Source organism: Mus pahari, chromosome 23 (genome assembly GCF_900095145.1).
Source record: "Mus pahari chromosome 23, PAHARI_EIJ_v1.1, whole genome shotgun sequence".
Lineage (NCBI taxonomy): Eukaryota > Metazoa > Chordata > Mammalia > Rodentia > Muridae > Mus > Mus pahari.
In genome coordinates this window covers 33,474,555-33,495,428 of record NC_034612.1, presented here as the reverse complement: position 1 = coordinate 33,495,428, position 20,874 = coordinate 33,474,555, and the positions used below count along the sequence as shown (strand labels likewise).

Below are 20,874 nucleotides of genomic sequence, written 5' to 3'. Positions count from 1 at the left end.
AGGTTCTCTTGGCTTCCTATGTGGGAAACCGGTAGACCTGGGGAACTGGTGGCAGAGAAGTCAGCCGGTGCCATGCCCCGGTGAGTGGAGGACACAGGTAACAGGTGGAGACATCACCTCAGGAAAGTCTGGCTCTGACGGAGGGAGAGGGCATCAGCCACTAGGATCTAGAACTGTTCTTAGAGACAACGGAGCGACGTGGCAGAACAAGCCAGGAGACGGTGATCTACAGTCAGCGATGGACCACGAGCCCTGGAGCCTGGGAAAGCAGGCAGGCGAATGGCGCAAGGGAAGAATTCGCTTGCAGGGCAGCGAAGTGGCTCAGCAGGTAAAGGTGCCTGCCACCAAGCCTGAGTTCGAGTCCCAAAGACCTACACATGAAGAGGGGAGGAAACTGACTCCTGCAGGTTGTCCATGCACGCACAAACACACACACACACACACACACACACACACACACACACACACGCATATATACGTGTTGACCTGAGTTCAAATGTCTGGACCCTCATGGTGAAAGGAGAGAGCCCATTCCCACATGTTGCCCTCTGACAGCCATACATGTGATACACGAGTGCTCACAGACACACACACACACACACACACACACACACATAAATAAATAATAAAATAAATAAATAAATAAATAAATAAATAAATGTAAATGACCTTCTAAAACATAGGATGGGGAGTCAGGGAGATGGAACAGGTGCATAAAAATTTGTAGAAGAGTGTATGTGTGTGTGTGTGTGTGTGTGTATGTGTGTATACGAATGTGTATGTGGTATGCCGTGTGTGTATGTGTGTGTGTGTGTGAGTATGTATATGTATGTGTGTGCATGTGTATATGTGTGTGTGCATGACTTTACGTGTGTGTGTGTGCACATGTATGTGTGTGTGCGTAGGGACCCTGCCTGATAGAACCTGGTCTTTGTGACGCCTTGGCTCGCCTAGAGTCTCTGGAGGCTTGCTTGAGACTAGGATTCTTCTTCATCTTGGTAGCCACCCTCCCCTCAGCCAGGGAAGGCCTGTCCCTTCAGGAGGTCAGCTGTACCTGCTGGTAAAGAGTGGCCCTTGCTAACTGTGGCACCCCTCACAGGAGAGGAGGGAGGGAGGGAGGGAGGGCCATAAACCCTCACCAGCGTCCTGCCACTCCTCCCAGGCCATCCTGTTCAGTTTTTCATAATGGCACAGTGGCCTTGGGAGGGCCTTTCAGGAGGGGCTAGAATGTAGGCTGGGAAGGACAGAATGTCATGGAAGCCATCATTCATGCTGGGTGAAGACTTTCCAGTGTGGCTGCTTTGGCCCCCCCCCATACTCCCACCAGTAACCCCTCATCTATGCACTGTAAGTAAGCTCAGTGAGTACACTGGTTCCCCAGGGGTGCAATCACATTGTGGTTTGCCACTGGGACCTTAGAAGAGAGTGTACACATTGTGTATCCCACACAGAAGAAAATTCTCCCAATTCTAGTTAATAAAGGCACTGCGATGGGCTTGTGTTCCCCTCAAATTCAACCTCCACCACTACTCACTGGGTTGTCGGATGTATTTAGAGACAAGGCCCTTTAAGATGCCATTTAAGGCAGGAGCAGAAGCATTTCTCAAGTTAGCAACTTGCATAAGAAAGGTAGCTGAGCAAACCAGAGGGAACAGGCAGGGAAGGAAACTTCCTCTGTGCCTTCTGCTTCCTTCCTGCCTTCCCCGAGTTCCTGGCCTGACCTCCCTCAGTGACAGACAGTGATCAAGATGTGTATGCCTGAGAAACCCTTTTCTTCACAAGTGCCTTTTGATCTTTATCATAGTGAGAGAAAGTAAGCTGGAGGGCTGGAGAGATGGCTCAGCAGATAAGAGCACTGACTGCTCTTGCAGAGGTCCTGAGTTCAATTCCCAGAAACCACATGGTGCCTCACAACCATCTGTAATGGGATCTGATGCCCTCTTCTGGTGTGTCTGAAGACAGCTACTGTGTACTCATATAAATAAAACATATAAATCTTTTTTAAAAAAAGGAAGTAAGTTGGGACAGCCTCTGCCAATGAATATATAATAAATTAGTATAATAATTATTATATCATTAGTATTAATACACAGTATTAATAGGTTAAATAAACATGAAAATAAACACATAAACTAATATCTTGAAGATAAAGAAATTTCCTTTCGAGAGGACAGGTTTTGGATTCCCACAGACACACGTTTTGGATCCAGAAAGTTCCATCAATTTCCGTGAGTTTCAGACTTTTATTTGTAAAAAGGAGATCACAAAATCCACCCCAGAGGGTTGGGAAAAGAAACTGAAATGAAATCTGTAAACACATGAAGCGCGCTACTTAGTAAACGTCATCTGGTGTCACTATGGGGAAAAGCCGCACGGGACTAAGTGATGTCACTGTTATTGGTGAGGAGTAGGTTAATTCCTGGAGCTTACGTGGCTGCGGCCACCCTTCGTCATTTGGGGGAGGAACGGAGAGGGGACACATACTGTCTCACACACAGCATCTCACACTGGTTCTGGGGCAGAGCCTTCATAGGATATGGGGAATTAAAACTCAGAGACGCTGATGCACGCAGTGTGTCTGCCCAACATTGTATGTGGCACCTGTCAAAAGTATTGGCAGATACGTTTATGAAGAGAGTGTGTTAGGAACACGGAGCATCTGTCCAGAGCCAGCCTAGGTCAAGACATTGACATTTTTTTATAGTAGAAGGGGAACGTGGTGCCTTTGAATCTGTTAAACCCAGATGTGTTCTTCAGGCCTGGTTGCATCCAGGGACAAAGACATAGACATAGCAAGCTTCTCTTATCTTTTGGCCGGACACTGAGATGCTCCCCGCCCTTTGTTCATACACTGCAGCCAGAAAAAAAAAAAAAAAAAAAAAAGGAAACTTCCCCTAGCAAACTGTCTAGACTTGAGTCATGAGCTGTCTGTCTCTGAGCCACCTAGCCAGATGTGAGACTTCTGTACCTGCTCAGCTCTATGGCCTGGGAATAGGGGAAGGATAATATTCTAAAGAATACAGGGGGCTTTTTCCAACAGAAGAGTGAGCAGTTGCTAGGCAGGCACAGCTCACTGCTGTCTGCTGCAAGGGAGACAACTCACAGGTGACCAGATAAGAGAGACATGCCACCCGGAAGTCACCCAGTGACATTCTGGAGCAATGCTGGATCCAGGCAGGATGGGGGACCATATAGAATTTTGTCATTGTTTCTATAAACATCTTTCAATAATTCATTAGTATATTTGTGTGTGTGCATGCACGGGTGTGTATGTGTGCGTGTGTGCACTGGTGTGCGTGTAAAGGTCAGAGGGCAAGTTTCAGGAGTCAGTTCTCTTTTTTCTACCAGGTGGGACCCAGGGATCAAATCAGATCCTCAGGCTTAGCAGCAAGTGCCTTTACCCACTGAGTCACAGCACCAGCCCTGTTGTGTTGAGATTGGATCTCATATGTAGCCTAGGCTAGCCTCAAATTCATTATGTAGCCAAGAATGACTTTAACCCTCCTACCTGCACCACATCCCTAAGCTCACATTCCATGCAGGCGGGGCTACCCTATCTCACAATATAAAATAAAATAAGCACTTTGTTTTTCTTCCTCTCCAGTCTGACTGCCCTTGTCACTGGCATTGACAATGACTATGATCAAAGCCCTGGGGTGTCAGTTCTGCATCAACCTCCAGAAACTCATGTGTGATGATTGATTGACTGATTGATTGACTGATTGACTGACTGATTGATTGAAATAAGGTGTCGTGTAACTCAGTCTGACCCCAGTGACCTTGACCTGATCCTCCTGCCTCCACCTCCTCCGTGCTGGGATTACAGGCATGCACCACCACACACCATTTATGCAGTGCAAGGAATCAAACCCAGGGCTTCCAGCATGCTAGGCAAGCGCTCTACCCACTGAGCTACATCCCCAGCCCTGACTTTCTCTGCTCTTGCTTATTTGTTCCCTCGGGCTCTCACCTCACTTGTGAAAATGATCTCAGCATTTGGCCACAGGATGAGCCACCACCTGGGGCTGTCACTGCCTTCCCTATCAAAACTCCGAGTGTGGGGAAGAACCCTGTAAAAGCCACCAAACCACTCGCCTGCTCACACCGACTGCACTCGCCTGCTCACACCGACTGCAGAGCCCTGAGGGTCTCCACTGAGCCTGTCGCAGAGCAGCAAGGCCCAGGTCACCCAAACCCTGAGCACAAAGTAGCTGACATTTTAAGTTCAAGCTGACATTTTTTAGTTCAAGTCTTTCATCCCAACTACTTGGGGGCTGAGGCAGGAGGATCCCAGGCTCTAGGCCGGCATGGGCTGTAAATGAATGAAGTCAAGGCCAGCCTGGGTAACTGAGCAAGATTCTGTCTCCAAATCTGAAAGAGACTAGGGATACAGGCTGGCGTGGAGCACTTGCCTAGAATCCACCAAGGGGCTGGGGCTTGGCCTGGCAGCAGAGTGCTTGCCAGGAATCCACAGTGCCAGTTCCGCTCCCAGAATACCCATGGTGAAGAAGTGAGGGAACTCATCTCAAGTTCCCCTCGGCCCTCCATGTGCCCCCAGAGCAGATGCTACCAAAGAAAGAAATGAATAAAAGCATCTTTTTCCCAAATAGAATCCCTTAGCAAGGGGCTCGAAGGCAGGGCGTCATAGCTCAGCAGCAGAGCACCTGCCTAACATGTCCAACCCCTTGGGCTCAACCCTCGGAAATGTCGGGGGAAACAAAGTTAACGTTCAGTTTGTTACACAGCACTGCTATAGCAGATTGCTAACAGATACAGGGTGTGTTAAGGAATCCTCGCTAGTGCTTGGCGTGTCGTACTGCCATCTAGTGGCTGTCTGTGGGCAAGGGGCATGTGCTTCTAATTTAAGATGAATGCCATGGAGTTCTACCTGGGCTGGGAGATCTTGCCTGGTGGAGACTGTAATCTGTGGATCTCACAGAGATTTTATTTAAAAAAATTTTTTTTAGTAGTTCTGGTGAGTGAACATTAGGGCCCCATCATTCTAGTTAAGCACTTTGCTTTCCATTTCTAGCTTCTCTCTCCTCCTGTTTAGCTTTAAAGATAGTCTCAGTGAGTTACTTAGGTAGGCCTTGAAATTTCTGTCCCCCTGCCTCTGTCTCCTGAGTGCTGAGATTAAAGGCCTGAACGACTATTCCTGGCATAAACTGTAATTTCTAATCCCAGCTCCAGAGATTTTTGTGTTTTGTTTGTTTGTTTGGTTGGTTGGTTGGTTGGTTTTTCGAGACAGGGTTTCTCTGTGTAGCCCTCGCTGTTCTGGAACTCACTCTGTAGACCAGGCTAGCCTCGAACTCAGAAATCTGCCTGCCTCTGCCTCCCAAGTACTGGGATTAAAGGCATGCGCCACCACTTTCCGGCTTGCAGAGATTTTTAAAAATGCATTATACTTTATTGATTTGTGCATATATGCCTCTGCATACCTGTGAAGATGTCAGAGGACAATTTGTTCTTTCTTTCTGCCCCATGTACATACTGGATATCGAACTCAAATGGTCAAGTTTAGTGGCAAACACCTTTACCCACTGAGCCTGGCCTTCAGCATAGATCAACCCCTTTTAAATTCAGGTTTATTTATTTAATCTTATGTGTATGAATATTTTACCTGCATGAATGTATGTGCATGCTTGGTGCCTGTGGAGGTCAGAAAACGGCATCAGAAAACTCCCCGTACCCTCCCCCCAAACAAACAAACAAACAAACAAAACAAAAAAAAACCAACCTGCAGTTAGCGAGCCACCATATGGTGGTGAGATTAAAAACCCAATTCTCTGCAAAAACAAGTGCTCTAAGCCAAACCATTTCCCCAGCCCTGCCACAAGGACTGTTTCTTTAACAAAAATTATTTTACATGTGTCTGGGTGTTTTATATCTATGCACCACGTGTGTGCAGTGCCTGTGGAGGCCAGAAGAGGGTGCCAGGTTGCCTGAAACTGGAGATAACAAACAGTTGTGAGCCTCCATATGAGTGCTGGGAATTGAATTGTGGTCCTCTGGAGGAGTAGCCAGTGTTCTGAATCACCGAGCCTCTCTCTAGCGCCCCCTAACAGGAGTGTATGACACTCCTTTCCTGGGACACACGCACCAGGTACTGTGTACTAATCGGACTGCTACAGAGTAGCAGGAGCTGACTAGGCACGTTCCTTCTTGACACATCCATCTTGGTTCGAATGTTTTTAAGGGATGGATGGGCATAAGGAAGGTACTAAGGGAAAAGCACCTACTCAAAGACCAGGACTGTGGAAGACTCTGAAAAACCACATGTGGGCCGGGGATGTGCTCAGTGGGTAGAGCGCTTGCCTAGAATGTATGAAGTCCCTGGGTCCCATCCCCAGCACTGTGTAAGTCAGTTGTGGTGGTGCATGCCTGAAATCCCAGCACGGAGGAGGTAGAGGCAGGAGGATCAGGTCAAGGTCATCTGCACAGAGTCTGAGAGTGTCCTGGTCTACATAAGACTCAATCTAAAAGAAAGAAAAGGAAATGAAAAGAAGAGAGAAGAAACTAGGGGTTCTGAGCCCTGTCCATCAACAACAGTGGCTATTTAATTTTTGTGGGAGAAAAAAATCTGAGGGTACAGAGAGATGGCTCAGTGGTTAGGAGCACTTAGCTTATACCCACCTGCCACGCCCATTCCTGGGCACGTGATTCTCTCTTCTGGCCTCCAAAGACACCAAACTCATGTGGACAAACCCACCCATGGACGTACACGTATAACTATTTTTTTTTTAAATCCAAGATTCAAAAAGAGAAAGAAAATCGAAGAAACAAAATGTAAGCCCGTTCATACTATCCCTGGGGAAAAGTCAAATGAAGAAATGAAATTGGTAGTTCGTGCTTGCAAGAGGCTGAGGCAGGAGGACTGCCATGAGTTTGAGGCTAGCATGAGCTACAGAGACCATATCACTATAAAATAATGATATAAATTAAAATAAAAGTCAAAATGGGCTTTGTGGTGCATGACTATAATCCCAGGGGTTGGGGGGTTGAGGCAAGAGGATTCTGAGTTCAAGGCCAGCCTAAGCTACAGGAGACACTGCCTCACGATGATAACAAGGGCTGAAGGTGTAGCATAGTGAGTGAGCATTCACGGGTGACCAGGGCTGGAGGTTTGAATGCCAGCAATATAGAATAGATTAAATTTAAACATTTTGAAACAGCCAGCAAGATGGCTGGCTCCTCAGGGAACGGCACCTGTATCCAAGACCCAACATTGTCCTCTGACTCCCGTACTGCAGCACACACTTGTGCATACGTGCTCAGGAGAGAGAGAGACCCAAAAGACATGAAAAGGTATGTGCATGTGCGTCCGCATGCATGCGTGTGTGTGCATGTGTGTGTGTGTGTGTGCGCACGAGCACCTGAGTATGTGTGCGCATGTGTGTGTATGTCTGTGGGAGGGTGTGCATGTGTGTGTGCGTACATGTGTGTGTGCGCAACTATTGCACCTTATTGCAGGAATCTGGAGCTCCGAGCAGTGAGCGCCAAGTGCTGGGGCTTCTGCTCACCATCCCAGCCATGCAGGCTCCAGAAAACTCACATCTCTCTCCCAGACAACACAGCCTTGGGGACCCCGTATGTTCCAGATCGTGTCACCTGCCTGGAACCTGCCCTGCTCACACAACCTGCTCCAGGGAATGCCATCACTATCCAGGAGAAGAGCTCTGCAGCAGGCCACCAAACTGGTGTCACTGCCCCCATCCAGCCCTTTCCACGTCCTTCCTCCCCCCCCCCCAACCTTGAGGATTCCCATTCTACTCCCAACATCCTGAGCTGGTACGATTAAAACTTCAATTGTCGGGGCCACCATGATGGCTCAGCGGGTGAGGATGCTTGCTGCCAAACCCGATGACCTGAGAACCCACGTGGTGGAAGAAGAGAGCCAACCCCGTAAGTTGTCCTCTGGCCTCCACATGCTCTCCGCACACCCCTCTCATGCCACCTCCACACAAATCAGAAACCCACGTCTCTCAACTTGGGCCGAGCTGAGAGGCGCAGCTATTGCAGAGGCTAAGGTAGAAGAAGACTTAAAAGTTCAAGGCCTACCTGGGCTACAGAGCAAGTTCGAGGTCACCCTGAACAACTAAGACGTATCCCAAAAAGCATACAGGAGGCTGGCAGTGTGGCTTGGTGGCAGACTGCTTGCCTAGTATGCTTAAGGCCCTCGGTTCATTCCCTTACTACCATAATGCCAGCACTGGGGAGGCCTAGGCAGACGTATAGCGGTGAGCTGGAGGCCAGCCTGGGCTACATAGTGAACTGAAAGGACAGTCTGTTATATACTGAAACAAGAAAGGGGAGGGGGGAGAGAAGGAGGAAGAAGAGCAAGAGGAGTACATGGAGCACGGTGGCCCATGCCTATAATCTTAACACTTGGGAGGTAGAGACAGGAAGATCAGAAGTTCAAGGCTTTCCTTGACATAGTGACCTGGAGGCCAGCCTGAGCGACACGAGACCCTGTCACTCAAAAATAAAATAAAACCATAAAAGAAAATTAAACCTACATTCAGTGGTGTGATAACATCTCTTCCTCCTCCAGTCCCTCTCTGGATGGAAATCTGTCCTCTCTCCTGTCCCACGCTCCCACCGAGCAACAGATGACCACAGCAAGCCAGCATCCACTCTGCAGTCTGCCCTCGGGTGGGACATTCCCTGACACACAGCAGCATTTTATTCACCGTTGTGGGCGTCGAGGCGGAGGGGTGGGTGGCCACCGGAAGCCAGGGAGGCCTTCTTGGGAGACCAAGGAGGTTGGGCAGAAGAGGGCCAGGCGGAACTCGGCAGCTGAGGTAGCCAGAGACACATGGCTGCAGCCCCACCGCACCCAAGGTGCGTGATCAAGTACCCTGGACCCTGTGACGTTCCTCCGGGGTGTAGCCTCCAGCATTGGTCTCCGGGCTCAGACTGCAGAAGATGCTTGGCGGCAGCTATCACCAGGCCAGGGGCGACACCATCCCCGAGCTGCGTGGGCCATCCCCTGCCTGCAGGTCGCTGAGGGCTCTCTGGAGATGGGGAGGGGTGGTCAGGGAGCCCAGCATCGCTGGCACCCTTCCCGCCCCTTCCTTGTACCCAGATGGCTGCATCCCACCAGAGACAGGAGATGTGCCACCCACTGGCATCCTTTCTGAGACCCACCTCCCTTCAGGGGCCTCTCCAGCCTCCACCCTGGCTCACCTCAAATTTGCTCATGAATTCTGAAAAGATGCCAAAGAAGGCCTCTGAGGTAGTGGCCTTGGAGTCCTCTCCGAAGAAGGCTAGTGCCTTCCCTAGCTCCTCCATGGCCTCTCGCTGCAGACCATCCAATGCTCGCAGAGCTGGCTGCGCTGTTTCCAGAAAGGACTACAGGGCCTTGGTCAAGGAAACAGCCCCTGGTGCTTTACCCTCCTTGGCTGGACTGTGAGTCCAGATATCCCTAGCTACTCCACCCCCTCTGCTCTGAAGGAATCTTCCTTTCTGCAGACCGAGAGCTATGCTATAACCCTCACTCACACCAACCCCTCCCCTCCCCTCCTCCACCCCACCTTCCTCACCCCCACCTCCCTACCCCCCAATCCCACATCTCTCCAGCCCCAGCCCCGCCCCTGTCACAGTTCCAGACCACCAGTCCTTAATTTTATGCACACTTAATGTACAATCTGAATAGCCTCGGACTTGGGCAACATAGAGAGGGGAGGAACATGGTATATACCTCAGTGGCAGTGTTCTTGCCTAGCACATTCATTGCCCTAAATTCAATTTCCAACAGAATATATATATATATATATATATATATATATATATATATATATATGCAAATGCAGCTCAGTGATAAAGCCTCAGCCCTGAACCCCAGTGAGGGCCTGGGGGTGTAGTTCAGTGCCTGCCTAGAGTCCCCTAGTGAGAAGCTAGCATATAGCTCAGTGGTGGAGCTCTTGCCTAGGACCCCACGGGGGCTGAGGACAAGAATCCTCCAGTGCTGGGCTGGCAGCGTGGCTCAGCAGTAGAACGCATGCCTATGCCCGTGTGCCTGTGTAGTTCAATTCCCAGTATCACACACACACAGCAGAGAAGCCCATCCTCAGGCCTCAGCTTTGCATAAGCACCTGGATTCTAAATAACTAGGATGGTAGCTCTCCCCCACGTGCCTGGGCACACACAACAGCCCCAACGTGCCTGGGCACACATCAGCTTCTGCCTGGAGGGTCTGCGAGGATCTACACTGACCGCTAGAGCCAGCGTCCACTTTACCCAGAGTCCAGGCCTGTGCTGGAACAGGCTGATTAGAGGATGCAGCCATGACCACAGCAAACCTATCCTCGTGGGAGGGGGCCATGCTCTGGCAGGCCACCTGAATCTCACTGACAGTGTCATGGAGGTCAGCCAGGTCACCAGTCAGGGCCCGCTGGTTCACTGCACGTAAGGAAAGAAGCGGAACATTACGGGGACTGCATCCCCAGCTCGGAGGAGCATGCACCTGCCTCCCTCACCCACGTACCCAGCCTACCTTTGGCAGCCAGGGGCACTGTGGGCAGGTCCTGGGCAAAGCCCAAGAGCTCAGGGAAGTGCTGGCTTAGCGATTTGGCAAGGATGTGCAGAAAGGTGGACTTCCCGTCCACTGTCTTGGTGGAGTTTAGCTGCAAGGGATGCCCAGCCCATAAGATTTTTCAAAGACCCCCACCAGACTCCTGGTCACAGGACACCAGATTTTACTGTATTCCCAGAATTCTTAGCCTGTGATACTCTTTCTAGATTCTCTCCCATTCTACTTTTCTAGATTCTGGAACTGGGCTGAAGAAGCAATCTTGTATACTTCTATCCTTTGGTAAGTCACATCTGGGCCAGTTCCTCCCCCACCCAGGGGAAGAACTTTGTGATGGTGATGTTTTCTTCTCCTGTTAGAACATTTTTTGGTTGTGTGTGTGAGCCAGGATCTTATTTAGCCCGTGTTAGACTAGAACTCCGGATCCTCTTGCCTCGACCTTCTAAGTGATGGGATTACACCCTAACCCTAACCCACACTTGGCTCAGCTGCCACAACGTGACTCCAGGTCTGGCAGCTAGAGTAGTTGGCTGCCTGGCCCTCACCTCTGTCAGGAAGCTGATCTTGAAGCCAGTGGTCTTGTTGGTCTTGGGCTGTACATCGTTGAGATAGTTACCCATGGCCAACACAAACTGTGGGGAGAAAAGTAGGATGATTCGATCCAGATGCTCATCCTGCCCCCTCCCCATGTGTAGGTCTTGGTCTCAGGGCTGGGAGCCCCAGGAGATCAGATTAAACAAAAAGAGATGGGAAATGGCTTGACCTCCAGGATCTTGGCGAGTTTCCGGCTGTTTTTGAGCTCCAGAGACGCCTGTCGCAGACACTCAAGGCTGCCTCGTATCTCCTCTGTCTTCTCCTGCAAGGTAGCCTGGAAGTGTAGACTGCGCAGGCGGGTCTTGTACTCGGGAACCGACAACATCTGAAGGAAAGTCAGGGGCCAGGATTCATACATCCGCAGCCGGGACCTTATGCCCAGCCTGGGGAGTGAGTCCTCTGACGGATGAACAAGGTACCCCTTAGGAAAAATTAACCCGACCCTGGGGACAATCTCGTCGCGTCTGCCTTGACCTAAAGTGGGAACTCAAAGGAGTTAAACTAGGACTAAGAAGCCAGGGGCAGTCTTCAAGGGACCTGGGGCAGAAACCAACTTCTGGCTGCAGAGGGAGCCCATGCGAAGGAGCCCTAGCCATGGTGTGGGGGCTGGAGGCTGGTCTTAGCACCTGCAGGACGAACTGGTCCGGCTCACTGAGGCGACCCGGAGCCTCGCGGAAAGCCTGATATCGCTGTTCCTCGTCGGCGTCCGGAGCGAAGAGCAGCAGCTGCGCCAGGTGAGCAGGCTCCAGGCGCCGGGGCTCCATGCTCATGAGCACTTGCCGCAGCTCGCCAGGGGTCAGCTTCAGGTGCGCAAGGAGGATGGCTGAGGGTGGAGCATTAGGGTGAGACAGGGCGGGGCCCTGGAGAGGCGGGGCAAATTAGGGACGGGGCTACTGGGAGGAGCCTAACGAGGAGGGGCCTGAGAGAAGTACCTAGTGGAGAAGGGTTTTGCATAAGAGTAGCCAGAGAATAGGGGTCTTGGAGATTGATAGGAGAGGGGCGGGATTCCCCAAAACAGATAACTGCTAAAAGGATGAGAACTGTGGGCGGGGCGTGGAACTAGGGAGGGACGAAGTCGATAATGTGATTGGAGGCAAGGCCAGGACCAGGACCATGAAACGCATTATGGTGCCAATAGAGGATGCCTAGGAGTACACCTGAGTACAGATTGGGGATCCTGCTACCCTGAGAGACTGCCTTCTTTTAGCAGTGTGACCGGTCCCAGTCCCCATATCTTTTTTTTTGTTTTGTTTTGTTTTGTTTTTCGAGACAGGGTTTCTCTGTGTAGCCCTAGCTGTCCTGGAACTCACTCTGTAGACCAGGCTGACCTCGAACTCAGAAATCCGCCTGCCTCTGCCTCCCGAGTGCTGGGATTAAAGGCATGCGCCATCACGCCCGGTTCCAGTCCCCATTTCTTAATTTCGATCTCCCCACCCCTTTGCCGGTCTCAGCTTTTGTGCCCCTGAAGGCGGGGCCGCTAAGGCTTCTCACAGGTATTGTAGGCCTTCTTGTGGGACAAGATCTCCACCACTTCCTTCTTCCTGAAGGGCTCCGGGCCGGGCACTGGCTCTGGAAGGGAAAACTGTACAGTTTAATAGGGAATGAGGGGCTAGACTAGGGCTGCTGTGGTAGGGCCAAAGGAGAGGTGTGGCCACAACCGTTGGTCAAGTAACTTTTCCTGGGATGCATCAACTCAACTACATCAACTCCAGGCATCCAAATTCCCCCCTCATTCCTCAACCATTCATTCGGTCGGTCGTGGACCCATAGGTCCAACCTAAGGCATTCAGCACATGGCTTGTCTGACTCCACAGTACTGTCTCCTCCCATGGCACTCCTCAGACTGAACAATGAAAACCAACCACTTCCTGAGTTTGTGCTGCGTACAAGAACAAACTACTGACTTCGTGGAGTCACACTCGATCATTACAAGGAAATGCCTAGAAAGGATGAAGTGGAGAGGGAGACTGAAAAGGATGCTCATCCTACCATGGCTTTGTGACTTGGTGCAAAGTACCTAGCCTTTCTGGGCTTCCTCATTAAGAAGTGAAAGTGATTCTGGGAGCTAGCTTACAAGATCATCAAGGGATTCATGCATGCATACAGAAGGGCTTGAATGTTTGGAGACACAGTGTCTCGCAGTGTATGCTCTGGGAACCGGAAGCTGGAAGGCAGCAGGCAGCGTGGCCCAGCCACTCACTCGGAGGTTTCTGGGTGCCGAAGTGGAGCTCCAGGTCCAGGTATTTCACCATGTCACTCAGCTTGTCATAGTCAGGGTCTTCCCCAAGCTGCAAGCGATCCATCGTGAGATGGTCAGAGCAGGGAGAGCCCAGGCAACTAGCCTGCCTCTGAGAACCATCCTGAGGACCCCAAAGAGACAGGGCCCAGGAGGTCCAAGAGGAAGACAAGAGCAAGAGGAGGGTGCAGGCAGGAAGCACTAGATAGAAGTGGATGTGATGCATCCCTTTAATCCCAGAACTCAGGAGGCAGAGATCCCTGGGAGTCCCAAGCCAGCCTGGTCCACACAGTGACCGGGACTAGAGTGGTGGCTCAACAGTTATGAAAGCTTGCTGCTCTTGTAGAGGACCTGAGTGCAGTTCCCAACACCCACATCCGACAGTTCACAACTGCTGGTAACTCCAGCGCCGGGGTATCTGACGCCCTCTTCTGGCCTCTGAGGGCACCTACATACACACATACACTTTTTTTTTTTTTTTTAAAGAAATGCCACATAATCCATGTTATAAGCTGAGAACTGACTCCCTTCTGGTCAGTATGGCAGCCATTCTTGGAACTCTGTCCATGAAGAAGGAAGATGTTGGTGACATCCAAGAGGGCTAAAGAGAGAGACCTGAGGGGGTTTGTCCTGTTTTAAAGTCTCCTTTGGTGTGTGTCTGGTCTGTGTGCACATATATGTCAATGTGTACACATGTGTGAGCACAGTGGTAGACGTCAAATGTCTTTGCCCTGTGTCACGTTTTTGTTTTGTTGTTGCTGTTGTTTTAATAACATGGATGTTGGGGATTTGAACTCAGGTCCTCATGCCTGACCAATAAATGCTCTTACCTACTGAGCTATCTCTTTAGGCCCATCTACCCTACTTTTTTGAGATCATCTCTTCATTAAACCTAGAGCTCTACCAATGAGTTAAGTTAGCTGGCCAATGAGCTTCAGCAGTCTGTCACCTAGGATACAGATGTACACCATTGTGTCCAGATTTTCACAGGGGTGCTGGAGTCCAAACTCAGGTCCTGATCCTTGCACGGCAGGCACTACCCACTGAGCAATCCCTCAGCACCCCTCAACTCCCATTTTCAGGTACGGACTTGCTATGTTACCCAGGCAGGCCTTGAACTCATGACCCTCTCTCCTCAGCCTACTAAAGGCTGGATGACTGGCATGGACCACCACACTCTACGTGGGGTTCTCCTCTGCAGGAAGTGGGTTCATCCCAGAACTGCCTTGGGCGGGATGAGCTGATGCTGGGGCAGCCGAAGCTGTGATAGGCCAGGGGCTGGAATCTGGACCAAAGGGCTAGGGCGGTTTATGTGGCGGTCACCACCTGCAATGGCCATGAGGCGCTTAGCCAGGGGATGAGGTTGGGGGTGGTTGTTGAGTGAAGAAAAACAAGTAGAGAAACAGTCTCAGAATGAGACTGCTGGGCGTGGATGCCTGGCAGGAAGGGTGGCCAGGTGTGTTCAGCCTTGGTGACCAGGGAGATGACACTGGAGAGCAAGCTGTGGGCTCATCTCAGGATGGTAGGGATGTGGTCTCCAGGAACCCAAGATAAGGAGTTTCCCTTCTCTTTGAGACATGTAGGCCAGGCTGGCCCCAAACTCACTGTATAGACAGGAATGGCCTTGATCTTCTGCTCCACCAGCCTCTACCTCCCAGTCTTGGGATTACAGATTACGTGATGCCTGCTTTGTGTGCTGGAATGGAACCCAGGGACTTGAGCATCAGAAGCCAGCTCTGTGTTGCTGGGTTACATCCCCAAGTCCCAGCCCCTAAGGAGAGGCCTTTCCTTTTAAGGGAGAATCTCGCCATACAGCCCAGTTCAACCTCAAAGTTGAACTCACAGCAGTCCTTTTGCCCCAGCCTAAGTGCTGGAATTATGGGCATGAACCACTATACCCAGTTTATCCTCTGGTCATATTTAAAGGAGCAGCTGAGCTTGGTGTAGTGGCTCATTCCCATAATCCCAGCACTTGGGGGGTGGTGGTATTGAGGCAGGAGGATTGCCACGAGTAAAAAAATAGAGTCCAACCTCAAGAGTGTTGGGTTTGCAATGGGCAGGGTGGTATTTCCAGAACTTCCCACTGTGCTTTTGGCAAGGCTGTCACTTCTCTGCTCAGGGTGAGAAAGACCAAGGAATATTCTAGTTGATGTTAGAAGAGGCCAGGACTGGTGAGATGGCTCAGCAGCTAAAGGTGCGTTCACTAGTTTGATGACCTGGGTTAAACCCCTGGGATTTATGTGGTGAAAAGAGAGAACTTACTCCTACATGGTCCCCTGTGACCTCTACACCCATCCCCCCCAAGTTAATATAAATGTCATTAAAACACTAAAGAAGAGGAGGGGGTAAGTGGAAGAGGAAGATGAAGAAGAGGAGGAGGAGGAAGAGGAGGAGGAGGAGGAGAAGGAGGAGGAGGAGGAGGAAGAAGAGGAGGAGGAGGAAGAGGAGGAGGAGGAGCTGAGGACAGGAAGATGGATCTTGGCTTCTATGTTAGTGACCACTCACCCAGCTGAGAGAGCTGAGAGACCGGTGATCCCCAGGTCACCTACCTGACCCCAGATGGTGCCTTCTGAGTTCTCCACCTGTTCCCAGCGCAAGCGCTTGACGCTCATGTGGCTGGTCTCGCTGCGGCGGTGGCCCACGCCTCGGGATAGCATGGGGGGTGCACAGGGCACAGGTGGGGGTAGAGGGGGCGGGGGCGGGGGTGGGACTGGATGGCTGATCTGGGTGAGGGGTTTGGTCAATGACTGAGGGGGACCTCGGGGACCATCGGAGGTGCGGGAGCTGGGCTTGGGGTCGTGGAAAGGCAGGGGCGGTGGCGGCGGGGGGCTGAGTGGAGGTGGGGGGATGTGGTCGGAGATGGAGGAGTAGGTCAGAGAACTGCCCTCCTCGCTGCTGCTGACACACTCGCTAGCGCTGCTCCTCTCGTTGGTCACAAAGCTGCCCTGGTCATCATGGAAGCTCATCTGCCCAGGGGAGAACAAGTGGGAAGTGAGGCTGGAGCCTGGGGGGAATGGGGGGGGGGAAGCACGCGTAGGCGCACGGGGTGGGGGTGGGGTGCTCGAAACAAGGGGAAGCAAGAGAAGCCAAGGGCCAGGATGTCAGCCCTGTATCTCACCCTGACATTTTGAGTGGGATAGTTTGAAGTGCATGGAAGACAGATTGGGACAAAGAATGGGCTGGCCTGAGACACAGTAAGTATATGGGGGGGGGGGTGTAACCTTAGGGTAAAGATGGGATACCCCAGGAAAAGGTACAAAACTGTTTGGCCCTAGGCTGTGAGTTGGGTATCCTAGGATGAATGGGATAACCTGAGATAATATATGTATGATAGCCTCAGGCAAGGGTGGGATAAATATGGACAGGGAATAACTTGGGATAGCTCCAGACATGGAATGGGGTACCCTGACACAGATTCCAGGGTAGACTGAGGAGGGTTGTGAAGCAGTTTGGCGCAGTCTGCAGTCAAACAGGCCTCCTGCAGACTTTCTCGGGGACCTTGTAGCTCTATAGACCTCCACCCCTAACTGTCTGCACCCACTCGCGTGCCCACCTCCTCGTAGTCATTCTCGGGTGTCAGGAAGTCATCCACAATGCTGACGCGGGGGCCCAGCTGCTCGCTCAGCACATCCAGGAAGCGATCTGTGTCTCTGCTTCGCACCGGGCGTGAGAAGGCGAAGAGCTTCCGGCGACTGGGTGGCCGGACGGGGTCTGGGCTTGGAGGGCTGTCGGGGTGGATGGATCCAAGGCCTGGCTGTGGGGAGGGCGCCCTGCTGCTGTCCAAGCTGGCGTACGGGTGGGATTCCGAGCTGCTGGGGGAGGCCAGACCCCCAGAGCACAGCGGATCATAGCACGGGGAAGGCAGGAGCCGGTCACTGGGCCAGGAGACTCCAGACAGGGTCCTGGGCCCTTGATTGGTGATGGAAGGAGAGAAAGCCTATGAGTCAGTGCCCAGCAGTGGGTGGAACCATGGCGCGGCTGGCTGTCCTAAGCCGTGCTTTCTGTCTCTGTGCTATTGCCTCTCTGGTTACAGCGGGTGAAACGAAAAGTATCTCTTGGCTTCAATTCCTGCCATACCCTAGCTCATCTGGGGACACACCTCAAAGGTCTCCTCAAGCCCCACGAGGGATCCTCTCGGAGGCTTCTTGAAAAGGTCATGAGGATCCACCCCTGCTCAGCAAGGCTCAAGTGCTCAGGAGGCTCAGTGTTCCATCAGTCAGCCCTGCCCTTAACTCTCCACGCCCCCTCCCCCAGTACTCGCCCCACCCCCACCCCCAGTAGTGGAGAGCGAGGCTAGAGCCTTGCATGGTCCAGGAAGTGCCATTTGGTTATCTCTATCTCCAGACTGCCTTCTTTCCCACCTAATTTTTTTTTTTTTCTAAAAGAGTCTCATGTAGCCCAGGCTGGCCTTGAACTCCCTAGTAGGTTGAAGGTAACTTCGAACTTCTAATCCTCCTGCTTCCACTTCCTGGATGCTAGATCACGGGTGTGCTCCACCACACCCATTTTTTCTAGTGCTGGGGGTAGAACCCAAGGCCTCATGCTCGCCAGGCAAACACTGTGCCATCTGCACCCTGAGCCTTACTTTTTTAAAGTGTTGAGGCAGGGTCTTGATAAGCTGGCCCAGGCTGGCCCTGAACTCATTCTGTAGCCCAACAGGCCTTGAATTATGATCCTCCTGCCTCAGCTCCCTGAGCAGTTGAGATGACAGGACTGTGTTATAGGCACAGCTGGCTTTAGATGACAGAGAAGCAATCTTCCCAGTTATACCATTCAGGAAGCAATGTGTGCACTTTGAAGGGTATCCAAGAGCCACGGGCTAACTGGAGGGCTTGTTTGTGGGACACTCTTGCTTCTCCAGATCACAAGGGACAAGTGAGGGGCTGGGACCAAGCCAACCTTGATGACCTATTGCATATGCACGGAGGTCCCCAGGCTCCCCTGTGACTCAGGTGCACACCCTTTAGGGGTGTGCCTGAGAGTAGGAATGACACACAGATGGTCGGCTGGAAGAATAGAAGCCAGTACCCCCTCAGGACCAGAGAGGGTGGCTGAGGCCGTACCTGATGTGCCGACCAGGCTGGGGACTGGTGGAGAGGCCCGGGATTTGGACACGGTCCCTATCTTCCCTTTGAAGCTGCTGTTCAGTCGAGACTCAAGCTCTGCATAGACCGCTGACATCTAGAGGGCAACGGAGAAGAGGCCGATCTTCCCCTACTGTCCCCTGGTGGTCTCAATCGGACCTTAGAGACCACACGTGGACACTTCGCCCCAGCCTGAAATCGCATCTGGGGAACTTTGGTCAGGGGTCTCCATGCACTGACCACCCACACCCATGCTCATTGACATATGGAAGGCAGAAAGGCCTCACCATTTTGGGGTTGGGGGTTTCCGGGAGGGATGTGCCATCGCCAGCCTGACGCTCGCCTGGGATCAGAGGTAGGGGCATCTCAGGGCAGTCACCAGGACCTGCCAGGAAGGTGCCGTGGAAATCTTGTTATTGTATCTGAGCTCAGTCCAGACCTGCACAGCCCCCCCCCCCTCAGCCTTGCTATCTCTTGATTTCCTCAATTTGATGATTAGTCTTGGTTGTCAGCTCGGCTGGACCTGCAATCAGCTGAGTCACATTTCTGGGTGGGTCTGTGAGCACACTACCTGGAAGGATTAACCGAGAAGGGAAGACTCATCTACTCCAGGATGGGCACGGCCTTCCTGCTGCAGCTTAGATATAAAGAAATGATGGAAAAGCAATGCTTTGCCCGCCTGCCTTCCCTCCTTGCTGGCTAGTGGATCTGTTCTGCTGCTGCTGCTGCTGCTGCTGCTGCTGCTGCTGCTGCTGCTGCTGCTGCTGCTGCTGCTGCTATAGCCATCAGAACCCAGATTCTTCAGGCTCCCAATGTAGACTGGATGAGCAGCTCTTTGGAACCCTCTAGGGCTTCAGCACTGAGTTTGGACTACAGATGCCTCCAGCTCAAGGCCTGAGCAGCTACTACTGGGCGTCCAGCCTCTCCCGCATGCCTGCCGATGGCCATTGTTGGGACTGAGCAACCCTTTAGGGAAGCCAATTTAACAAATCCTCTTTGGGATTAACATTTGCTCTATGGGTTCTGTTCCTCTAGAGAAGCCTAGCTAACACACTCGTTGTTTCACTAAGACCATTTTACAGGAGAGGACAGCAGCTCTGGCCTCTCCATGTGAGGCCTCACCACAGCTGAGGCTGGCCTCCAGGCCCTGGGAGCGCAGGCTGCGGCGGCACATGGAAGAGGCCCTCAGGGAACTCCGTGGTTGTGGCTCCGGTGTGGGCTCTGGCGTAGACTCTGGCTCGAGGTCCAGTGAGGATTCAGGTTCTGTGGTGGGACAGGCAAGAATTGTCACAAGGTCCTTAAAAGGGAAGAGAGGAAAGAACTCATCACCAAAATATGGCCTCTGGGAATATGGCCATATTCCTGGATACACTACAGTTTTTCCTAGGTAGCACTAAAGGTAAAACCCAGTACTTTGTGCATGCTTGTCAAATTGCTCTGCCACTGAGCCAAGCCCCCAGCCCCTCACTGGGGGAATTCTAGGCAGGGGCTCTACCACTGAGCCACACCCCCCAGTCCCTCACTGGGGGATTCTAGGCAGGGGCTCTACCACTGAGCCACACCCCAGCCCCTCACTGGGGGATTCTAGGCAGGGGCTCTACCACTGAGCCACTCCCCCAGCCTCTTTTTAGGAGGATTCTAAGCAATTGCTCTACCGCTGAAACACAGTGTATTCCCAGCCTTTTAGGGTGGTGCTCAAGCAGAAACCAGGTACCCAGAGCAAGAAAAGCAGTTGAAGGATGGAAAACGCAGTGGGGCTGATCTGTCCCTTACACGCTGCTTCTTAGGATACCATGCTTCTAGGGTCCCCACACCTGGTGCTTATTCTGGACTGCTGACTGACACCTAGAAGAAGTTGTTGGAGCAACCTGAAATGGTTCTGGGCACATGGTACCCTCTTGGGAACCTCGAGCTTCAGGCTAAAAGTCCTCAGCCCTCCTCAGTCTGCCAGCTGTAGGAACCAGGAACATTAAAAGCATGAAGGGTCAGCACTAGCAGATCTGCAGGGACTGCCATAGCAGCTGCAGTGTCCGTAGGTCACAGGGCACCATGCTCATCCAGTACTTACATGGGTTCTGGGGCCGGTCCTCACACTTGCACAGCAGGTACTTAAACCACTAACTCCAGCCCCAAGTGCAGGGGTTTTTAGGCACATGGGGGTCATACTCTAATAGGGTAGGTGATTAGAACTGCAACTAAGTGGGGGGGGCAGTTTTGGGATGCGAACAAGGAGAAGGTGACTGACCAAGCAACTAAAGTTGATGGCAGATTTAGGGTGCTGAGCTGGTTAGAAGAGCCCAGTAATTGAGCCAATAAGGCAGGTTGAGAAATAAGCTAGTGTGTGTGTGTGTGTGTGTGTGTGTGTGTGTGTGTGTGTGTGTGAGAGAGAGAGAGAGAGAGAGAGAGAGAGAGAGAGAGAGAGAGAGAGA

The 20,874-nt window shown here is 51.9% G+C and overlaps 1 protein-coding gene across 3 annotated transcripts in view; it reads right to left on the bottom strand.

The window, feature by feature from the left end:
- Positions 1-8,629: 8,629 nt before the first annotated feature.
- Positions 8,630-20,874, bottom strand: part of Grid2ip (Grid2 interacting protein) — a 33,704-nt gene continuing 21,459 nt past the window's right edge. For 2 of the 3 annotated variants that reach the window (XM_021186927.1, XM_021186926.1), the window contains exons 8-21: positions 19,568-19,708; positions 18,733-18,830; positions 18,425-18,542; positions 16,915-17,270; positions 15,911-16,327; positions 13,326-13,413; positions 12,617-12,694; positions 11,752-11,948; positions 11,295-11,450; positions 11,077-11,163; positions 10,496-10,625; positions 10,283-10,401; positions 9,187-9,351; positions 8,630-9,014 (exon numbers count right to left, since the gene is read on the bottom strand). In XM_021186927.1, coding sequence (XP_021042586.1) covers positions 8,943-9,014; positions 9,187-9,351; positions 10,283-10,401; positions 10,496-10,625; positions 11,077-11,163; positions 11,295-11,450; positions 11,752-11,948; positions 12,617-12,694; positions 13,326-13,413; positions 15,911-16,327; positions 16,915-17,270; positions 18,425-18,542; positions 18,733-18,830; positions 19,568-19,708 — 2,222 coding nt within the window. In that variant the 3' untranslated portion in view covers positions 8,630-8,942. The remainder of the gene's footprint in view (positions 9,015-9,186; positions 9,352-10,282; positions 10,402-10,495; positions 10,626-11,076; positions 11,164-11,294; positions 11,451-11,751; positions 11,949-12,616; positions 12,695-13,325; positions 13,414-15,910; positions 16,328-16,914; positions 17,271-18,424; positions 18,543-18,732; positions 18,831-19,567; positions 19,709-20,874) is intronic. The other variant, XM_021186925.1, reaches the window with a different exon arrangement.